The sequence below is a fragment of the Poecilia mexicana genome, unplaced genomic scaffold (assembly GCF_051168715.1).
Source record: "Poecilia mexicana isolate PSO_F unplaced genomic scaffold, ASM5116871v1 scaffold_3, whole genome shotgun sequence".
Taxonomy (NCBI): Eukaryota; Metazoa; Chordata; class Actinopteri; order Cyprinodontiformes; family Poeciliidae; genus Poecilia; species Poecilia mexicana.
In genome coordinates, this window is record NW_028263372.1 from 36,848,250 (window position 1) to 36,866,955 (window position 18,706).

General features: G+C 45.0%; 2 protein-coding genes across 2 annotated transcripts; both read left to right on the plus strand.

Moving 5' to 3' along the window:
* Positions 1-6,236: 6,236 nt before the first annotated feature.
* Positions 6,237-12,694, plus strand: LOC148160310 (tetraspanin-18B-like). Its single transcript, XM_088004571.1, has 7 exons — positions 6,237-6,333; positions 6,612-6,806; positions 8,086-8,160; positions 8,398-8,496; positions 9,539-9,706; positions 10,029-10,112; positions 12,319-12,694. The coding sequence occupies exons 1-7, from the start codon at positions 6,271-6,273 to the stop codon at positions 12,364-12,366; spliced, it is 732 nt and encodes a 243-aa protein (XP_087860697.1). The 5' UTR covers positions 6,237-6,270; the 3' UTR covers positions 12,367-12,694.
* Positions 12,695-16,306: 3,612 nt separating this feature from the next.
* LOC148160311 (uncharacterized) lies at positions 16,307-18,093 on the plus strand. Its single transcript, XM_088004674.1, has 2 exons — positions 16,307-16,817; positions 17,748-18,093. The coding sequence occupies exons 1-2, from the start codon at positions 16,751-16,753 to the stop codon at positions 18,080-18,082; spliced, it is 402 nt and encodes a 133-aa protein (XP_087860800.1). The 5' UTR covers positions 16,307-16,750; the 3' UTR covers positions 18,083-18,093.
* The last annotated feature ends 613 nt before the right edge of the window (positions 18,094-18,706 follow it).

Here is an 18,706-nt window from a genome sequence, read left to right on the forward strand (position 1 = left end):
TTGATCTGAAAACTCCACATTCACATAAAACACCTAGATATTAAATATTTAGAGCTGAAATAAATTTAATCAGTAAAGATCCGTCCAGAAGAATCGGATCGTTCCTGAATGTCATATCACTATATTGCACTTTGGTCACAGCGTTGTCCCATATAAGCAACACCTCAGTCAACACCTCCACACAATAATTCAGCGCATGAGTGACAACTTTTTTCATCCAGATGCAACATGTGTCTCAGTACAGCTAGCTTTGCTAGCATCACGTCCACAGATCTTACCTTTCTTTAAGCTTTCCTTCCAAGTGACGCTAAAAGTTGGACTAAGTCCCCACTGTGAAAGCGAAGCTCTGCTGGTTTTACATGTCGCCATATCTTATGATTTATGCAGCTATTATATTCATAGACATAATATAAGCATAGACGCCTCATGGACCGCTCCGGCGCAGGAAATACGGCGGCCATCTTGGAGCGGTATACCCTCCTACTTTGCTCAATCAAAACAGCAGGAGATGCCTCAGCACTGAGGGATATTGTTGTTCTGGTCGATGGATTATTGATGCGAGGGCTCCACAGACAACATTTCACAAGTAAGATGGACATATTATTGTGTATATATTGTGATTAGAATATTACTTTACTGCATTTATGTCCACCGGCGAGATACCAGCTAATATTAGCTACAGTGCTTGGTGTAATACGGGTTAGTGGCTATAACAATAGAATAGGAATGGAATATTCTGATATTGATGTATGAAGAGCATATTACAAAGGACACAGCCGTTCATAATTTATTTAATACATTATTTAGTAATATCAATATATATTTATATAACTATACAAACACTAATAAATAAAGATTAATAATGGCACAAATAAATAATGATTAATACTGAATTATATATATATATATATATATATATATATATATATATATATATATACATATATATATATATATATATATATATATATATGTGTGTGTGTGTTTTTCAGCCGACGAGTTCAAAATCCGGTGAGATTCATCCGTGCTGCAGTGAATCCGTCTCTCTTTATCTCCCTCTTCTTCCTCACATCGTGTCTTTAGGAAACTTTCAAAACAAAAGCAGAAGATTTAGGATGTATCTTACTTTGACAGAGGGAAAGAATATAAATAATAGTCTTTACCACCTGTGTAAACTTTGCCGGTGAATGTTATAACACATAATATAAGTTTTATAATATGTGTTATATTGTTTCATTTCTAATATAGGCCCTTGTGTCAGATAATCTAAGTCAATGTTAGAGAATAATTAGTTTTTTTAGATTTACAGAATCTCAGTTAGCCTTCATAGCGGGGCTGAACCCGTATTACACCAAGCACTGTAGCTAATATTAGCTGCTATCTCGCCGGTGGACATAAATACAGTAAAGTAATATTCTAATCACAAAATATACACAATAATATGTCCATCTTACTTGTGAAATATTGTCTGTGGAGCCCTCACATCAATAATCCATCGACCAGAACAACAATATCCCTCAGTGCTGAGGCATCTGCTGCTGTTTTGGTTGAGCAAAGTAGGAGGGTATACCGCTCCAAGATGGCCGCCGTATTTCCTGCGCCGGAGCGGTCCATGAGGCGTCTATGCTTATATTATGTCTATGGGCAAAACATTTGATACGGTTTGGTGCTTAGTGTAACTGGAAAATAATACCAGTAATAATAATAAAATAATATAAAATCAGCGTGACTGCGAGGAGAGCGCGAAGCTCCTCACCGGGTTAAACCTGCACGATGAGTGATTAGCGCTGGGTCGTTAACCGCTAACTACCGGCCAACCGGGAACACAAACCTAAACTTTACAGGGAAGACGGGGCCAAACGCTGGGCAGCGAGTTGAGATGTAAACGCCGCATAATGTTTTGTTCACAAATATTCTCATCGCTCCTCAAAGCTCCTCTGAAAGCGCGAACACAAGTTATCCTGCGGTTCACGTAGAGCTGCGCAGCCAGAGCGGCGGGTTTTAACCTCTTACCTTAATCAATAACTCCTCATAACTAATCATAATTCCTCACAGGGGGTTGATGTAAATATGCATAGCGGTCAGCCTGTGTCCAGTTCGAGTGAAAGGAGAAGCGCTGAGGTTAACAGGCCAGTGGTGTGATTGTTCCGGCTTTAAATGCATAAACTATAAACATATATTTTAGGAATAAATCTGCTCTGATAGTGAAACGCTCAGAGCAACAGAAACATTTGCAATCCGGCTTAAAAAAGGCTATTTTTTTTCTTATTTTATTTAACTTAAGATAAAAAAGAAAGGCTTAGCCTGGCGGTGGCGCTAGTAAAGCATGGCGGGCCACCAGACCTATAATACACTGGGGGATACCCTGCTTCTGGTTTTTATACAAGTTTAATGAATTAAAGTGAAAAATAAAAAAATAAAAAGTTTCACAAATGAATGAAAGCAGATTTGGTTGCAGCAATTTTTGCATTTTAAGTCATAAGTTAGACGTGAACTTGGCAGGAGGAAGTGACGGATACGTCTGCAGCAGGAAATAGTTTCTGTTAGTAACATTTTAATTTGGGACGATTTTGCCAAAATTAAAATTAAAAAGTCTTAATTTAAATCAACTTCCTGTGCTGGATGCCAAGTTTCTATCCTTCTTGACTTTCAGCCCAGGGGCCACCAAACATCAGTCCAGGGGCCCCACAGGCCTCTGGAGCCGTGATGGTGCATTTACAGAGCAGGAAAAGTGGGACTTTCCAGGTTTAAAGCATTTTTAAGTGTTTTCAGTTTAGATCGCAGGTCAGAACCAGTTGGTCCGGTCCGACCCAAACGATTTAAACATGACAGAGAATTCATCATCTCAAGATCTGGTTCTGCTGTAATCTGATTACTGTAGCAGAGAACATTCTGTACCTGAATCAGAACAGAACAGGTTCTGTGTGCTGTCGGTCGGTTCTGAATAAATCAGATCCGGTTTCTATGCTCTAACCTGAAGAGGTCAAAGGTCACCAGTGTTCCTGGAGGTGCCCACTCACCCCCGCCTCACACCATCTGCTGTGTAACTGAGTTAGAGTAACTGTAATCGGGTTAGAACCAGAGGGAGCCCTCTGCGGGTCGGAGCATCCGGGTCATGTTCATTTAATCAGCAGATAACGACATAGCCCCGCCTCCTCCTCTTCTTCCTCTTCCTCCTGTCAGCTGTTCTCATCACTTCACTCGCTTTATTTATAATCAATAATTTGTCTGTATCTCTGGGTTTCTGCTGTCTGGTTCTGGATCCTCTTATTTGGGCCGAATTGGTTCCATTTAAAGGAGAGGTTAGAATTTTTTAACTGGGTTTTTGTTGAACCAGAGGCCAGCAGGTGAGGATTTTATTTTCTACCAAGGTCTTTAAACGCATCACAGCTGAAACATGTCCTTCAGTAAAACATGAAGCCTAACGCCTTTCTCCTGGACGTCCAAGTCTTCAGTGGGGGTCTGGGCGCCCCCTTGTGGTCTGGAGGACTTCCTCTGTTCCTGGATCGTTTTAAACTTCCGGTTTTTGCAACATTTCATCTTATGGTGATGGCAACGCTTTTGTTTGCTCTTTGCTTTTGTTTGCTTTTGTCTTTGGTGAGTTGGAGTTTGCGTCAGTCATGCGTTTGCAGCTTTCTGTGTGTTTTATATGGAGAGCCATGAGGGCCAAACATTTACCACCTGGCTAAAAAGTTATGCCAAAATAATGGAAGTAAAATATGACAAAAATCTACTCAAAACAACTGCAAAAATTACAACGTTTATTTTGGTCTCTCAACGCTGTTTTGAACGTCGACACTCATAGAAATTATTTTTTGCCATTTTAAGCCATAAACCAGAATTTCTTGCAGGAATTTTTAGCCATACGCGCGGTAAAAGAGCTGATATATGTCCCATGTGGATTTCCATAATTTTAACTGTTTGCAGCATATTTTGTGTTTACAGCACGATTCACCTTTTGCAGTTTGTTCCGTAGTTTGCGGTACAAATCCTCCGGTCAGCCTCCGTAGTTCAGTAGTTTTACGATCCGCTCTGCTTTGTAAATATTTTACTTCCTCTGCTTGTTGCTGCGTGGTTCTGACTCAGCCGGGTTCCTGACCCGTCGGCGCTGTGCGGTTTGTGAAGCGGGTCAGAACTGGAGGTTCTGCGGCTCCTCGCTGTCATCATGTGAGTCACGCTTCGCTCCTTCTGCTTTCTCCGCTTCTTCAGACAAACGATCAGAAAACAAGAGCGCCGTGAGTCACACAGTGAGTCAGCCTTTCCCACGGCCGAGCGTCCTGCTGCAGCATCCTAGCCGTTGCCATGGAAACGCCCACTCTTTGAAGCTCCGTGTTTCGACTCACCTCTGCTTTGCCCACAAAGAGCCTGAAAAGTTTTCAGTTGGAGAGAAGAGCTGCAGCTCCAGATGTTCCCTAAGTGCAGCCAGACTCCTGTACCGGTCCAGAGTTCTGGTTCTGCTCAGTTCGGCCCGCAGGTTCTCCACTGATTTCAGGTCTGACGTTGTTTACATTCCCACCAGCCCAGTTCGGTCCGCTTCAACCCGACTCCGGTCCGTTTGCTATAAAGTTCGGTCCGGTTGGTGTGAATGCTAGTTGACCTCTGACCTCTGGTCCTCCAAACCTCAGTCTGGGTCCGTTTGAAGTGAACTCTGGTTCGGTTTGAATGTGAACGCCAAGCGGACCGGAGACCGCTCCAGAAGGACGCAGGGCATTCTGGATAAATACAACCAAAGCTAACGTGCTAGCCTAGCGCTAGCAGCAGAAATGGCTCCTGGTCTTTAGCCTAAAGAGAAATCCTCCAACCGCTAAAATCTGACGCCTCCATCTTGTTTCCATCTGGTGAAGAAGGAAGTTGCTCTCAGTGTCTTCAGAGGTTTTTGTGTCGTTTCCTTCAGTGGTTCTTGGTTCAAGTTTCTGTTTGTGATGGTTGGAGAGAAAGGAAAGGACTCGACCTGACGCTTCGCTCTCTCTCTCCTCTCAGCAGCTCATGTGAAGCCGGTTGGATTCGTGTCATCATCAGGAAGTTCAACAGGTACTTCCTGTTTTAGTACCTGTTGAAGTGTCACCATGACTCCGCCCCTGAAGCCTCTAAAAACGAAGGTTTGGGTCAGAAATCTGCAGAATTCACAACCCAGGACATTCTGACTGCCAGAGAACCGAGTATGAGCTGAAGCTGTGATTTTATTTAATTTTTCTTTTCTTGATTTCTTTTTTTTTTTTTTTCATTTTTTGTCTAGGTTTGAATTTTTAGTAGATTTTTAAAATCTTTATTCATATTAATTTATTTTGCCTTTTTTATATCTTGTTTCAACAGAAAACATTTTGCTGATTAAATGACCTTTTATGTGTTTTAACTAATAATTAATATTTTTTACTTGCAGTCGGTTCACTCTGACCTGATTTGGTTCTGATTTGAGCCGATGATCTGTTGGGTCCCCGCTGACCTCTGACCCCTGCTGACCCTGAATCAGCCTGTGGTCTTTCAGGAAGACGATTGGTTCTGTTCTGGCGTTTGGATGTTTAGATGTCTGGCATTGCTGTGATGATGTCAGCGATGATGTCAGTGCCTGATAAGCAGCAGCGCTCTGCGGGCGGCTGCAGTCCGGTAAACACCAGCTGGTCCCTTCACACCAACACGTCCAGCAGGGACAGTCTGTCCCCGTCTTGTCCTTCAGCGCCGAGCCTCAGCAGAACTTCATGGCTTCAGGTCCAGAACCAGCCCAGGTTCTGGTTCTGGTCTGGTTGGACTTTACTCGAAGATAAAAATGGAAAATTATTCTACATGTCATTCTGTTCCTCAGTGGAGAAAATAGTTTTCCCAGATAAAATCTGAACAGTGCGGCAGGCCTGTATCATCCTGTCTGGTTCAGTTAAATCCACACAACAAAACGACCCGGTTCTGATATTTTAACCCAAAACATCCGACCTGTTCCTGTTCCACATGTGGAACTAAACCTGATGGTTTTCAGAGCGTTTTCTGAACGTCGCATTTTTTCAACTTTTACTTTATCAACGTGAGAATTCACCAGAAGAAGAATCTGACGTAAACAACGTCTGGAGATGAAAGAGTCAGTGAACGCATCACGTTCCAGCACCAAACAGAACCGAGCCAGAACTGTTCCGGTCCTGGTTCTTTCTCTGGTTCAGTTCCCAATCCTGGTCCTGGTCCCGGTTCTTGTTCTGGTCCCAATTCTTGTTCTCGTAATGCTTCTGGTTTTGGTTCCAGTCTGACTGTGGTTCTGTTGGGTCCAAACAGCAAGAGCTTGTGGCCATGGAGGGCGACTGCCTGAGCTGCATCAAATATCTCATGTTCGTCTTCAACTTCTTCATCTTCGTGAGTTCAGATTTTATTTCTCTCCATTCAAAGGTTTAGCCCCGCCCCTAACCTAGCCCCGCCCCTCATTTCAAAAGAACAGGAAATAAATCCAGATTTGAACAATAAAAGTCCATTAAATATTATGAAATTCATTAATGAATAACTAAATAAGCTGCCTATTAAAAATCTTTTTTAAATATGTATTTAAATTTTATGACTTGGAGTGTTTATTTTCTATTAATATATTTATGACTGAAGTAGTTCCGACCTGTCCCCTCCACCGCCTGTTGCTGCAGCTGGGCGGCTCCGTCCTGCTGGCCGTGGGCGTCTGGGTGTCGGTCGACCCGCTGGGCTTCAGGGAGGCGGTGGCGGTGAGCCCCCTGCTGGTCACCGGCGTCTCCGTGGTTCTGGTTCTGGGCGGGCTGCTGTTCCTGCTGGGCTTCCTGGGCTGCTGCGGCGCCGTCCGGGAGAACCGCTGTCTGCTGCTGCTGGTGAGACAGGAAGTCCTACTGGGCCGGTTCTACTGAAACAGTTCTACTGGTTCTACTGGGCCATTATTCTGTTTATCTGTGCTACCCATAAATCCGTCCTACCTTGAGATGATGCCACATCGATGCTACATCACATTCTGCTGACTGAAGCTGTAATATTAGTGTATATGAATCATATCCCATCATTTCAGTGACCTGCGCAGTTCGGTGGACACATTAATAAAGTCTGTCAGACAACGTATTAATGCACAAAAAAGAGTTGCAGTGATTTGTATTTGTCTTTAATTCCAATAAAAACCAGTTTCTGATACTGTTTTATTCTTAAAAACACCAATGTATTTAAAATATTTTAACAGGTAGGATATTCTAATCTGCGTTGTGTCTTTTGGAATAACAGCCAGACAACAGCTGATCTTGAAGGCACCTTTAATATTCCTGCATTAAACAGCAGAAAAAGAAAATTCAAAAACAGGCTCTTTCTCCGCACGGTGCTTCACAACGCCTGTTTAACAAAGTTTGAATGCCCCAAAGCACATTATTTTACAAAAACATAATACTTATACTTAAAATACACTTATTATACCCAGAAAACAAAACTACATACCTTCTCCCACACGGGATTCGAACAGAAAGAGCGCGACGGAGATCGTGGGAAACCTTTCATGAACTATAGTGGTATGCCCCGTTAACTGTTCTTCTTAAACCCCAAACTGACACTCAAAACAACAATATATGAACTCAATATGTTTAACAGTAGAGACAACAATTTACATTTTCCTTTATAACACACCAAATTTAAATAAAAATAATAATTTTGAAACAGGAAGTTACCCGCTGTTTACAATGGATCTGCCGTCTTTTCAAAATAAAAGCTGGTACTATTCAGATGAGTTCCTACTGGAATACCATAGTGTAATAACATCACACTGCTACACATACATCTATATCTTTTCATTTTAAACGGGTAGGATATTCTGATGAAGGAAGTGATCTTCTTCTGGTTTCATCGTGTATATAAATTGTTCCAATGCTAAGCTAAGCTTAACTCCTAAGCTTCCAGTCACTCAAATAATGTTATTCAATGTATTTAACATGAACAACCTGCTGTAGTTTCTGTTTGTAAACATGACGGTAGCAGCTTTGGACGCGTAGCACGGACAGATAGACATAGCTATCTGTCCGTGCTACGGTAGGAAAATCTGACGAGGTAGCTCTGATAGAACAATGGTTCTACTAGTTCTACTGGGCCGGTACTAACCGTTCTGTCTTATATTCTCAGTTCTTCATCCTCATTCTCTTCATCTTCCTGGCGGAGCTGGCGGCGGCCATCTTGGCCTTCCTCTTTAGGGAGAACGTGAGTTCTGATTCTGGGTCAGCAGAAGAACCACTAAAAACTGGATTAGTTGTGTTTGACTGGTACAGACTGGTTTCAGGGTTTTGGTTTTTGGATCATACTGGTTTTAATGTCCAGCTGTTTGATGAAGTATTTTTTTTACCTCTGAGTTGTTTTTTCTGTAAACAGGAACTGGTTGTATACATGTAGAGAGAGTCTGGTCTGGTTCTGACCCAGTTCTGTGTGTGTTCGGCCCAGTTAACAAGAGAGTACTTCAGCCGGGAACTGAAGCGCCACTACCAGGGCCAGAACAACAGCGATGTCTTTACGTCCACCTGGAACATCATCATGACCACGGTGAGCTGCTGACCCGCCCTGCCCTGCCGCCCCGCCCCGCCCTGCCCTGCCGCCCCGCCCCGCCCTGCCCTGCCGCCTCGCCCTGCCCTGCCGCCCCGCCCTTCCGCCCCGCCCTGCCGCCCCGCCCTGCCCTGCCGCCTCGCCCTGCCCTGCCGCCCCACCCTGCCGCCTCGCCCTGCCCTGCCGCCCCGCCCTGCCGCCTCGCCCTGCCCTTCCGCCCCGCCCTGCCGCCCCGCCCTGCCGCCCCGCCCCGCCCTGCCGCCCCGCCCCGCCCCGCCCTGCCGCCCCGCCCTGCCCTGCTGCCTCGCCCTGCCCTTCCGCCTCGCCCTGCCCTGCCGCCCCGCCCTGCCGCCTCGCCCTGCCCTGCCGCCCCGCCCTGCCGCCTCGCCCTGCCCTTCCGCCCCGCCCTGCCGCCCCGCCCTGCCCTGCCCTGCCGCCCCGCCCCGCCCTGCCGCCCCGCCCCGCCCTGCCCTGCCGCCCCGCCCTGCCCTGCCGCCTCGCCCTGCCCTTCCGCCCCGCCCTGCCGCCCCGCCCCGCCCTGCCCTGCCGCCTCGCCCTGCCCTGCCGCCCCGCCCTGCCGCCTCGCCCTGCCCTTCCGCCCCGCCCTGCCCTTCCGCCCCGCCCTGCCCTGCCGCCTCACCCTGCCCTGCCGCCCCGCCCTGCCGCCTCGCCCTGCCCTTCCGCCCCGCCCTGCCCTTCCGCCCCGCCCCGCCATTCCGCCCCGCCCTGCCGCCTCGCCCTGCCCTTCCGCCCCGCCCTGCCCTTCCGCCCTGCCCTGCCGCCCCGCCCTGCCCTTCCGCCCTGCCCTGCCGCCTCGCCCTGCCCTTCCGCCCCGCCCTGCCGCCCCGCCCTGCCCTGCCGCCTCGCCCTGCCCTGCCGCCCCGCCCTGCCGCCTCGCCCTGCCCTTCCGCCCCGCCCTGCCGCCCCGCCCTGCCCTGCCGCCTCGCCCTGCCCTGCCGCCCCGCCCCACCCCTCCGCCCCACCCCGCCCCACCCCGCCAGCTGCTGTCTTCATCTTCTTCTTTTTCTTCTCCTTCCTCCAGCTGGACTGCTGCGGCGCCAGCGGCCCCGATGACTTCCAGCAGAGCCTGTTCCGGCTGCTCCACCCCAACCAGCTGCTTCCTGAGGCCTGTTGCCAGGGCAACGGCAACCTGGGCGTGGGCGGCGTAGAGCAGTGCGTCAGCGGCGGCGTGGCGTTCCAGCACAGCAAGGTCTGAGGAAGAACTGCGGTGCCGCAGGTTTAAACTGGAGCGATTTAAAGGGCCGGTGTTGATCTTTCCATCATGTTACAAGGTTTCATCATGAAAGGGTTAATAGAGGTGCCATGTTGGGATGACTTCCTGGAGGCAGAGCTTCAGAAAGAGCCGGAGCTTCTTAAAGAGACAGAGGCCCAATTTGTAAAAGTTAAATCAGGAAGACAAATCTCCTTTAAGTCATGTTTGGAAGGACAGATAGTTACTGATTGTGCTGATAAAATGTGGCTGTGGAGCAGATGGTACCGGCCCTTTAAGGCTCTGTGTGTCCGGTCTGCAGGGCTGCTACTCGGCCTTGGTGGAATACTTTGAGACGTACATCTACGCCGCAGGAGCGCTGACCATCGGCGTGATCACCATCGAAGTAACTCAGAGTTTTATGTTTCCTTCTAACATCTGGACACAAACAGCTGCTGAAAATATATCACATTTCATCTCCAAGATAGATAGATAGATAGATAGATAGATAGATAGATAGATAGATAGATAGATAGATAGATAGATAGATAGATAGATCACAGGAAGATAAACGATAAAACAAAAAATAAATTTTTTTGTTTGGTAAAAATAAGATAATTATAAAATTGGCAATTATACATAAATACATGTAAAAATCCTCCAGTGTAATTAATATTTTATAGACGCTGCATCTGATTAATTTGTCTAGTTTGTTTCCTGACTTCAGAAACAGTAAAATACTAAATGAATTTCATGTTTATCAGAATAAAGCACAGACTGAACATTTTTCCAGAACTTTTCCAGCTGTTGGCTTCATCAGCTCCTCATTAATAAGCTGGATTATATGGGAAATATTTTCATATTTCTAATTACAGGTGCTGGTCATAAAATTAGAATATTGTGATAAAGTTCATTATTTTCCATAATGTCATGATAAAAATTAAATTGTCATATATTTTAGATTCATTGCACACCAACTGAAATATTTCAGGTCTTTTATTGTTTTAATTTTGATGATTTTGGCAAACAGCTCATGAAAACCCAAAATCCCTGTCTCAAAAAATTAGAATATTATGAAAAGGTTCTCTGAACGAGCAATAAAAATAATCATCTGAATCAACAAAGTAACTCTAAACACCTGAAAAAGATTCCTGAGGCCTTTAAAAACTCCCAGCCTGGTTCGTTACTCAAAACCGCAGTCATGGGTCAGACTGCTGACCTGACTGCTGTCCAGAAGGCCATCACTGACATCCTCAAGCAAGAGGGTGAGAAACGGAAAGAAATTTCTGAACGAATCGGCTGTTTGCAGAGTGTTATATCAAGGCACCTCAGTGGGAAGTCAGTAGGAAGGAAAAAGTGTGGCAGAAAACGCTGCACAACGAGAAGAGGTGACCGGACCCTGAGGAAGATTGTGGAGAAGGGCCGATTCCAGACCAAATTAAATTTTCATCTCCATAAAACTTTTCACCAGATGGAAGCATGAAGTGCTCCAAAATCTTCTGATAGCTGCTGCATTGATCCTGCCCTTGATAAAACCCAGTGGACCAACACCAGCAGCTGACATGGCACCCAGACCATCACTGACTGTGGGTACTTGACACTGGACTTCTGGCATTTTGGCATTTCCTTCTCCCCAGTCTTCCTCCAGAGTCTGGCACTTTGATTTCCGAATGACATGCAAAGTTTGCTTTCATCCGAAAAAAGCACTTGAAAAACAGCTCTTGAAAACCCAAAATCCCTGTCTCCAGTGTCCAGTGTCTTTGGACCACTGAACAACAGTGGTCCAAAGTGCTGCTTCTCTGTAGCCCAGGTCAGGCGCTTCTGCCGCTGTTTCTGGTTCAAAAGTGGCTTGACCTTTGACCTGGGGAATGCGGCACCTGTAGCCCATTTCCTGCACACGCCTGTGCACAGTGGCTCTGGATGTTTCTACTCCAGACTCAGTCCACTGCTTCCCCCAAGGTCTGGAATCGGCCCTTCTCCACAATCTTCCTCAGGGTCCGGTCACCTCTTCTCGTTGTGCAGCGTTTTCTGCCACACTTTTTCCTTCCTACTGACTTCCCACTGAGGTGCCTTGATATAACACTCTGCAAACAGCCTATTGGTTCAGAAATTTCTTTCTGTTTCTCACCCTCTTGCTTGAGGATGTCAGTGATGGCCTTCTGGACAGCAGTCAGGTCAGCAGTCTGACCCATGACTGCGGTTTTGAGTAACGAACCAGGCTGGGAGTTTTTAAAGGCCTCAGGAATCTTTTTCAGGTGTTTAGAGTTACTTTGTTGATTCAGATGATTATTTTTATTGCTCGTTCAGAGAACCTTTTCATAATATTCTAATTTTTTGAGACAAGGATTTTGGGTTTTCATGAGCTGTTTGCCAAAATCATCAAAATTAAAACAATAAAAGACCTGAAATATTTCAGTTGGTGTGCAATGAATCTAAAATATATGACAATTTAATTTTTATCATGACATTATGGAAAATAATGAACTTTATCACAATATTCTAATTTTATGACCAGCACCTGTATGTAAATGTGTTTTATTTTGAAAGTTCCGAGCATCGACATGAACCTGCAGACGGTTCAGTTCTGACGCCATGTTTGTTTCTCCTTGCAGCTCTTTGCCATGGGCTTCGCCTTGTGTCTGTTCAGAGGCATCCAGTAGACTCCTCATCCTCCTGATCTTCATCCTCCTTATTTTTGTCCTCCTCCTTATCTTCTTCCTCTTCATCCTCCTCTTCCTCCTCCTTCTCCTCTTCATCCTCCTCCTCCTCCTTTTCTTCCTCCTCCTTATCTTTGTCCTCCTCCTCCTCCTTCTCCTCCTCTTCCTCCTCCTCCTTCTCCTCTTCCTCCTCCTTCTCCTCCTCCTCCTCCTCCTCCTTTTCTTCCTCCTCCTTATCTTCTTCCTCTTCATCCTCCTCTTCCTCCTCCTTCTCCTCATCCTCTTCATCCTCCTCTTCCTCCTCCTTCTCCTCTTCCTCCTCCTCCTCCTCCTTCTCCTCTTCCTCCTCCTCCTCCTCCTCCTCCTCCTTTTCTTCCTCCTCCTTATCTTTGTCCTCCTCCTCCTCCTCCTCCTCCTTCTCCTCTTGCTTCTCCTCTTCCTCCTCCTCTTCCTCCTCTTCCTCCTCCTCCTCCTTCTCCTCCTCCTTCTCCTCTTCATGCTCCTCCTTCTCTTCCTCCTCGGTTTGGTTTTTGTGTTGGTTTTGTGATCAGCGTTTCTCTGGATGTTTGATTCGAAGGTTTTTCTGTGGTCGGTGCAGAAACTCAGATCTGTTCCCTCGTTTGACCTCTCTGACCTTTGAGGAAGGTCAGCGAGGTCGTCTGAATGTTTTTCTGCTTTTGGTCTCAAAGTTGGCTAAATGAGTCTGATTTAGCTCAGGTTTGGAGGCTAACAGCAATAATTTGGTTTTTTAATCTGCCTTGAGAGAAAACAGTGAGTTATTTTTCCAAAGTCATAATTTCACCATCTTTTAATTTATTCATAAAGGTTACAGTTTAAAATTTAATATTTAGTTTGAGGCTTGCTTCTAACTGATCGCTTAGCTTCCTAACTAAATATTTATTTTGAAACTGTGACATCTGTTTTTATTTAGCAAGCAACATGTTTAGTTTACAAGCTAAATATTTACTAAACATTTAGTTTGAAACTAAACTGAACTTTTAGCTTCAATCTGAATGTTGCGTTTGAAACTAAATATTTAGCTCAAAACTAAATAATTAGCATGAAACTGAAACATTCATAAAGTATTGAATAACATGTTGAAAATAAGAAATAAATTTCAATTTTTTCTTTTATGACCCAAATTACTGCTGTTAGTTTTTGGATGTGTAACTTTACAAACTGCATCCTGGATGTATTAATATCTCACCGGAACAGAGAACAGAAACGTATTTATCAGAGTTTTGACTGAAATCCATCATAAACTCATAGTTTCAGTTTTTGCTTCACAGTTTCTGTGCATCCATCGGGCGGGAAGCGGCGCCCCTAGCGGCGGGAGGCAGATTGTCTCTATTTCTACCAGTTTGTAAATAAATTACTGTGTTGCTTTGAGTAAACAAGTGATTCATGTTTGAGTTAGTGATCTGTGATCAGGTAATTTCTTCCGTAATGTTTCAGTGATTAATGTTCAATAAATTCATATTTCTGCTTTTATGAAATCTGTTTATTTCTTTTAAAAAATATCAAAAATACCATAAAACTTTAGCTTAGTTTAAAAATGACAGAAAATGGCTAAGAATATCTAAGTATATGCAAAAAGAGGTTCAGAAAATGAGCCACGGGTTGCCATGGTGATTCCTTTTTATTTTATTTTTTTAGAACGGAGCCCATAGCACCATGCCACCACTTTCTACATTAGACAGGACGACTTATCTGTGTCTCTCTGACGTTCCCCAGCTGCCCAGTAGGTGGCAGCGTCACACCAACAGTCATCTCTAACTCGCAGCTTGACTGTAAGAAAATAAAAATAAAATGTATAAATCAAACGTCAGATTTTCCAGACTGTGGAAGTTTGTTTTCCTGAAACAGGAAGTAAACAAAAAGTGTAATGTAAATAAAACTTCACTGATTGATTCAATTCAGTTCAAACTTTATTAAATACACAGAGAACAGGCCTGGAGGAGAGAAAAACAGAAAGAAAAGAACAGAATGATTGTTTCCTCAACATGTTTTCCATGATGCAGTGAAACCTGGTCATTTAAAGGGCCGGTAACCTGTAAAATAAACCTTTTTATCTTTTGTTATCCACCTTTTTCCTGGGAGGCTTACTGGGGAAACGATTTTGGGTTCGGCGCCCACCGGAAGTAGCATTACTTCATTGTAATTTGTAGGGTTTTTTGCTAATCTAAATTAATTAAGTTACATCTCTCTCTTTTCGGTTATAATTACGGTTAACAGCCGTCCTGTATGTATTGAACCGATAAAAGACGCGATTTGTTCTGCATTCTACAAAAGTGTATTGGTAACAATACAGAAGATGCCCGAGTACTTTAGGCTGCCCAGTCATTGTTTGACTCACGGTGTTGGTGTTGCGATATTGTGCCCAACTGCTTTCTGGATAACACAGACACAAACAGGGACTGGTCCCTCATTTTAATTTTAATTAATGAAAGGTGGCAACCCTAGTTATAATACAATGTTTAGTTAAAGACACACCGGGAACAAGATCGGTAGGTTTTGTACCGGAATGAATTAGCATCGCTGCTAGCAGCTCGTTTCTCTGACAGGAATAAAGAAAAGCAGAGAAGCTGGTCAGAGTCTGAGCTGCTGTTAGCGCTGACGGTGTAAAACACCAGAACTACACAATATCAGCTCGGTGTGATGTGAATCTTATTTTTCGTTTGTATTTAAAAATAATAAAGTTCATGATCTGAGTCTTTATCATTATGATTTGGCCTGGAACATTTTTTATAAGACAACATAAAATATCTGCTTTATTTACTCCATCACAACCAGAACCTCGAGGTTCTCCAGCGGATAAATGACCGCAGCTGCTGCGCTACGGACCGTAATATGGAGAATCTCCCCACTGGACCAGAACCGAACCGAATCACACATTAACCTGTCATAGAGACCAATCATAGAGACCAACCTGCCGCTGGAAAGTGTCTGCCCTATCGGAGCTCTGGTAACTGGCTGTACTTTAATAACAGACCAAGTTTAGTTTGTGGCAGCAGCAGGTGTGTCTTGAATGTGCTCCCAAAACAAAGGCGGAAGTTTTCATCTCCTACCGACAGACAAGGAAACAAAAATAATTAGGCTAAAACTTCTAAACTTGAACAGAGAACCCAACATGCTTTGGGTTCTGGTGGTTTCTCTTGGTGTGGTGATGAACGACAAGGAGCTGCTCAAGTTGGCATCAGCTGTTTCTTTAATTCTCCATCTGCATTTCACACAACGGGCATGGAGGTGAGGTCAGTCTCTGGGACAAAACAAGCTCCTCGTCGGTGATCCTCATGGCTCTGAGGATTACCCATAATACCTCGCTCTATCTAAGGTGGATGCAGTAAAACTTTTCACCAGCAGATGGTGCATTTTAGCAGGATTTAACCGGAACCATTTTAACTATGTTGTGCTCATTTCAAAACCCGCATCTGTATCCGAAGCAAAGGAGGTAGTGAAGTAGCTCACTATGCTAGTGCGGATTATTTGCGGCTATTTCTTCAAGTCGCATTAGCTGTAGGTAGCGGTAAAACAATATTGCCACATGTAAGCTGTGATAGCTGGAGTTCCCACATATTTTATAGTGTAAATCCTCTGTGGAAAGCCGGTTAGCAAGTTGCTAACATGTAAACAAGTGGTGGTTCCGGTTAGCGGCAGAAGTCACGCCCATAAATCACGCAAAGCCTCATGGGGCCTCGGAAAGAGGTGGATAAAGTTTAATCAGAAACAAACCTGCTGTGTTGCTTTGATTCCTCCACGTTTGAGAATGATTTTAATCTCCATGGCAACCATTCAGCTGCTGAACGCCTGGGTGGACCTAGCCCCTCCCCCTCTCAGCTCTTTCCTGGAGGCGGAGCTTCAGGAAGAGCAGCAGCCTCTTAAAGAGACAGAGACCCAATTTTAAGGAGTTAAATCAGGAAGTCATATTTAATTTCTTTTAAAAAGCATTTTTAGAACTATTTATAAGGTAATAGAGTTGATATGCTGTAAAATGTAAAACACATGATACCGGCCCTTTAAATATCTGGAAGTATGTCCAGCTGATGATGACGATGATGGTGATGAAGGTCTCCAGAACCAGAACAGAAATTGAAACATTTTCCATCCCCTGCCCAGTCACAGACCACTGCTGGATGCACCCTGCCTGACTGAGGCTCATCTCAGCTCCCGACCAGGCCAGAACCGGGCCAGAACCGGGGTTCTGTTCTGCTCAGATAGCAGGGATGAAGGCTGACCCTCCTCTTCCTCACTAGACTCAGGTTGCATCTGGAGGCTTGGAAAGCGACACCGCTGGAAAGCAAAAGTAGAAACTCTGTTTGGACTCCTTCTGGTTCCCAGCCGGGGTGTGAATACTTTAACCCGGCGGGTCGACCAGAACCAGAACCAGATGTGGTCGACGGCTGTGGAGCAGACGCTGTACCTCGGACTGATCCTGTCCCGCCTGGCTGGAGAAGGTGAGTTCTTCCACCTGACAAGAAACAGCCTGGAAGTTTCTGGGGTTCAAAAGAACCAGAACCAGACCGGACCTCCTCTGGAGAGAGGATCCATTCAGAGCTTTAAGAGCTGATTTAGACCTTAAGGTGTCAGAGCTGAACCAACAGGAGAGCAGGTCTTACCAGAACCGACAGGAAGCCCATTTGCTTCACGTCCGGCTGGGTTCTGGGTTTCTGGAGAAAGTCTTGATGGACAGACGAGACAAATATCCAGATGCTTAGAAACTAACAACCCTGCGGGGTGTACAAACGTTTTGAGGCTGAAGTTGTCCACCTGAAAACGACTGCAGTCATTAAAATGGTCTAAAACTTTTGGTGTGTTTATTTTTTTTCTTTTAACTGTTCAATAATTAAATTAAATTTCATGAAAAGTTCGATTTTGTAGGGACAGAGGTGTAAATTTAAATTTAATTTAAAAAGTTTCCTGGGTTGATTGTTTATGTTCAGTAACATTTACAAAAAAGTAGATCAACATTTCTGAAAAAACTTTCGGAAATGAAATTTATTTTTTGTACATAATATTTCTTAAGAATGCGTAATTTATCTGTAAATTATGTTGACTAAATGTCTGCATCAACCAGCCAGGCATGCCGCTGGTCAGCATGGTGGTGGCAGCATCATGCTGTGGGATTGTTTCAACTGGAATCCCAGTTTAAGTGAACTTTAAATCCCAGAACGGAACCAGAACTTCGTCAAAGGCTGCAGGTTTACTCAGAGCCACCAGGGGGCTCCAGAGAGCTGCAGACACTTTTATTCTGTATTTTATTTGCGTTTCACACATTTGTCCCAAATTATAAAAGATTTTAAACATGTTTACTGTGAATTCAGATTTTGTCTAAAGCTGTTACTGAAGGGTTCTGGTTCTGATGGGTTCTGGTTCTGGTCCTTCAGGCGGTGCGGTCCAGCTGTTCTGCCGCCCCGGTCAGCGGCTCTTGCTGCCTTGCCCGTATGGCTTCGAGGACGGGCAGAACCTGGAGCGGCTGACGGTGCGCTGGACGAGCCCCCGCAGGAAGCTGCTGTGTCATTACATCAAGCACAGGAAGTACCAGAACTGCAGCGCCGGCTACGCCATGCGGTACCGACCCGGCAGCATCCAGCTGTCCATCCAGCGGGCCCAGAACCGGGACCTGGGGGCCCATGTCTGCTCCGTGGCAAAACCGCACGAGTCGCAGGACTTCAGCATCCACGTGGCCTGGATGGAAGGTAGCCTCCATCCACCATGTTAGCATGTAGCCGCCATCCGCCATGTTAGCATGCAGAGCAGCTGGCTCTGGCAGGAAGTTAGAAATGTGTCTAAAACAATAGAACCAGTCCCTGCAGAGGTTTCACACCAACTCATCAGATTCATTTTTTGTGCTAACCTGTATGTGTATTGAAAGGCGTCTGGGTTAAGTGATGCCAACTCCCACCTACAGGTGGCAGTATTTCTTCTCCTACTCTGCTGCCTCAGCCTGACTTGATGTCTGATTGATGTGGCGAGTAACAAAAAGTCACATTTACATCTAACATAAGAAGAAATATCAACATTTCCTGCAAATATTTTTAACGTTGTGCACAAAATCAGTGATTTAAATGACCAAAAAATTACATTAATGAAATCCTGGAGGCACTGTAATACTGACATGTCAGTATTAGAGAAGGAAACATGGCATGTTGTCACTGTAGCGCAGCTCTCTCTTGCAGAAAGTTAGAAAAATGTGTTGAAGTTTATTTCAACCATTTTAATCTGAAGGCTCATTGATGAATCGTTTTTCCTGTAGAGTCCGTTACGTCGGCACCAGCAGGTGGAGGGAACCGGCCAGGTACGTTCATGCTGAGCAAACTGAACAGCGTTTTATTAATATCATCAG

Bases quoted from the DNA above. Each gene is read 5' to 3' on its own strand.
- LOC148160311 (XM_088004674.1), top strand. From the start codon at position 16,751: ATGTGGTCGACGGCTGTGGAGCAGACGCTGTACCTCGGACTGATCCTG. The intron at 16,818-17,747 runs GTGAGTTCTTCC...CTGGTCCTTCAG, and splicing joins GTCCCGCCTGGCTGGAGAAG to GCGGTGCGGTCCAGCTGTTC.
- LOC148160310 (XM_088004571.1), top strand. From the start codon at position 6,271: ATGGAGGGCGACTGCCTGAGCTGCATCAAATATCTCATGTTCGTCTTC. The intron at 6,807-8,085 runs GTGAGACAGGAA...TTATATTCTCAG, and splicing joins ACCGCTGTCTGCTGCTGCTG to TTCTTCATCCTCATTCTCTT. The intron at 10,113-12,318 runs GTAACTCAGAGT...TTCTCCTTGCAG, and splicing joins TCGGCGTGATCACCATCGAA to CTCTTTGCCATGGGCTTCGC.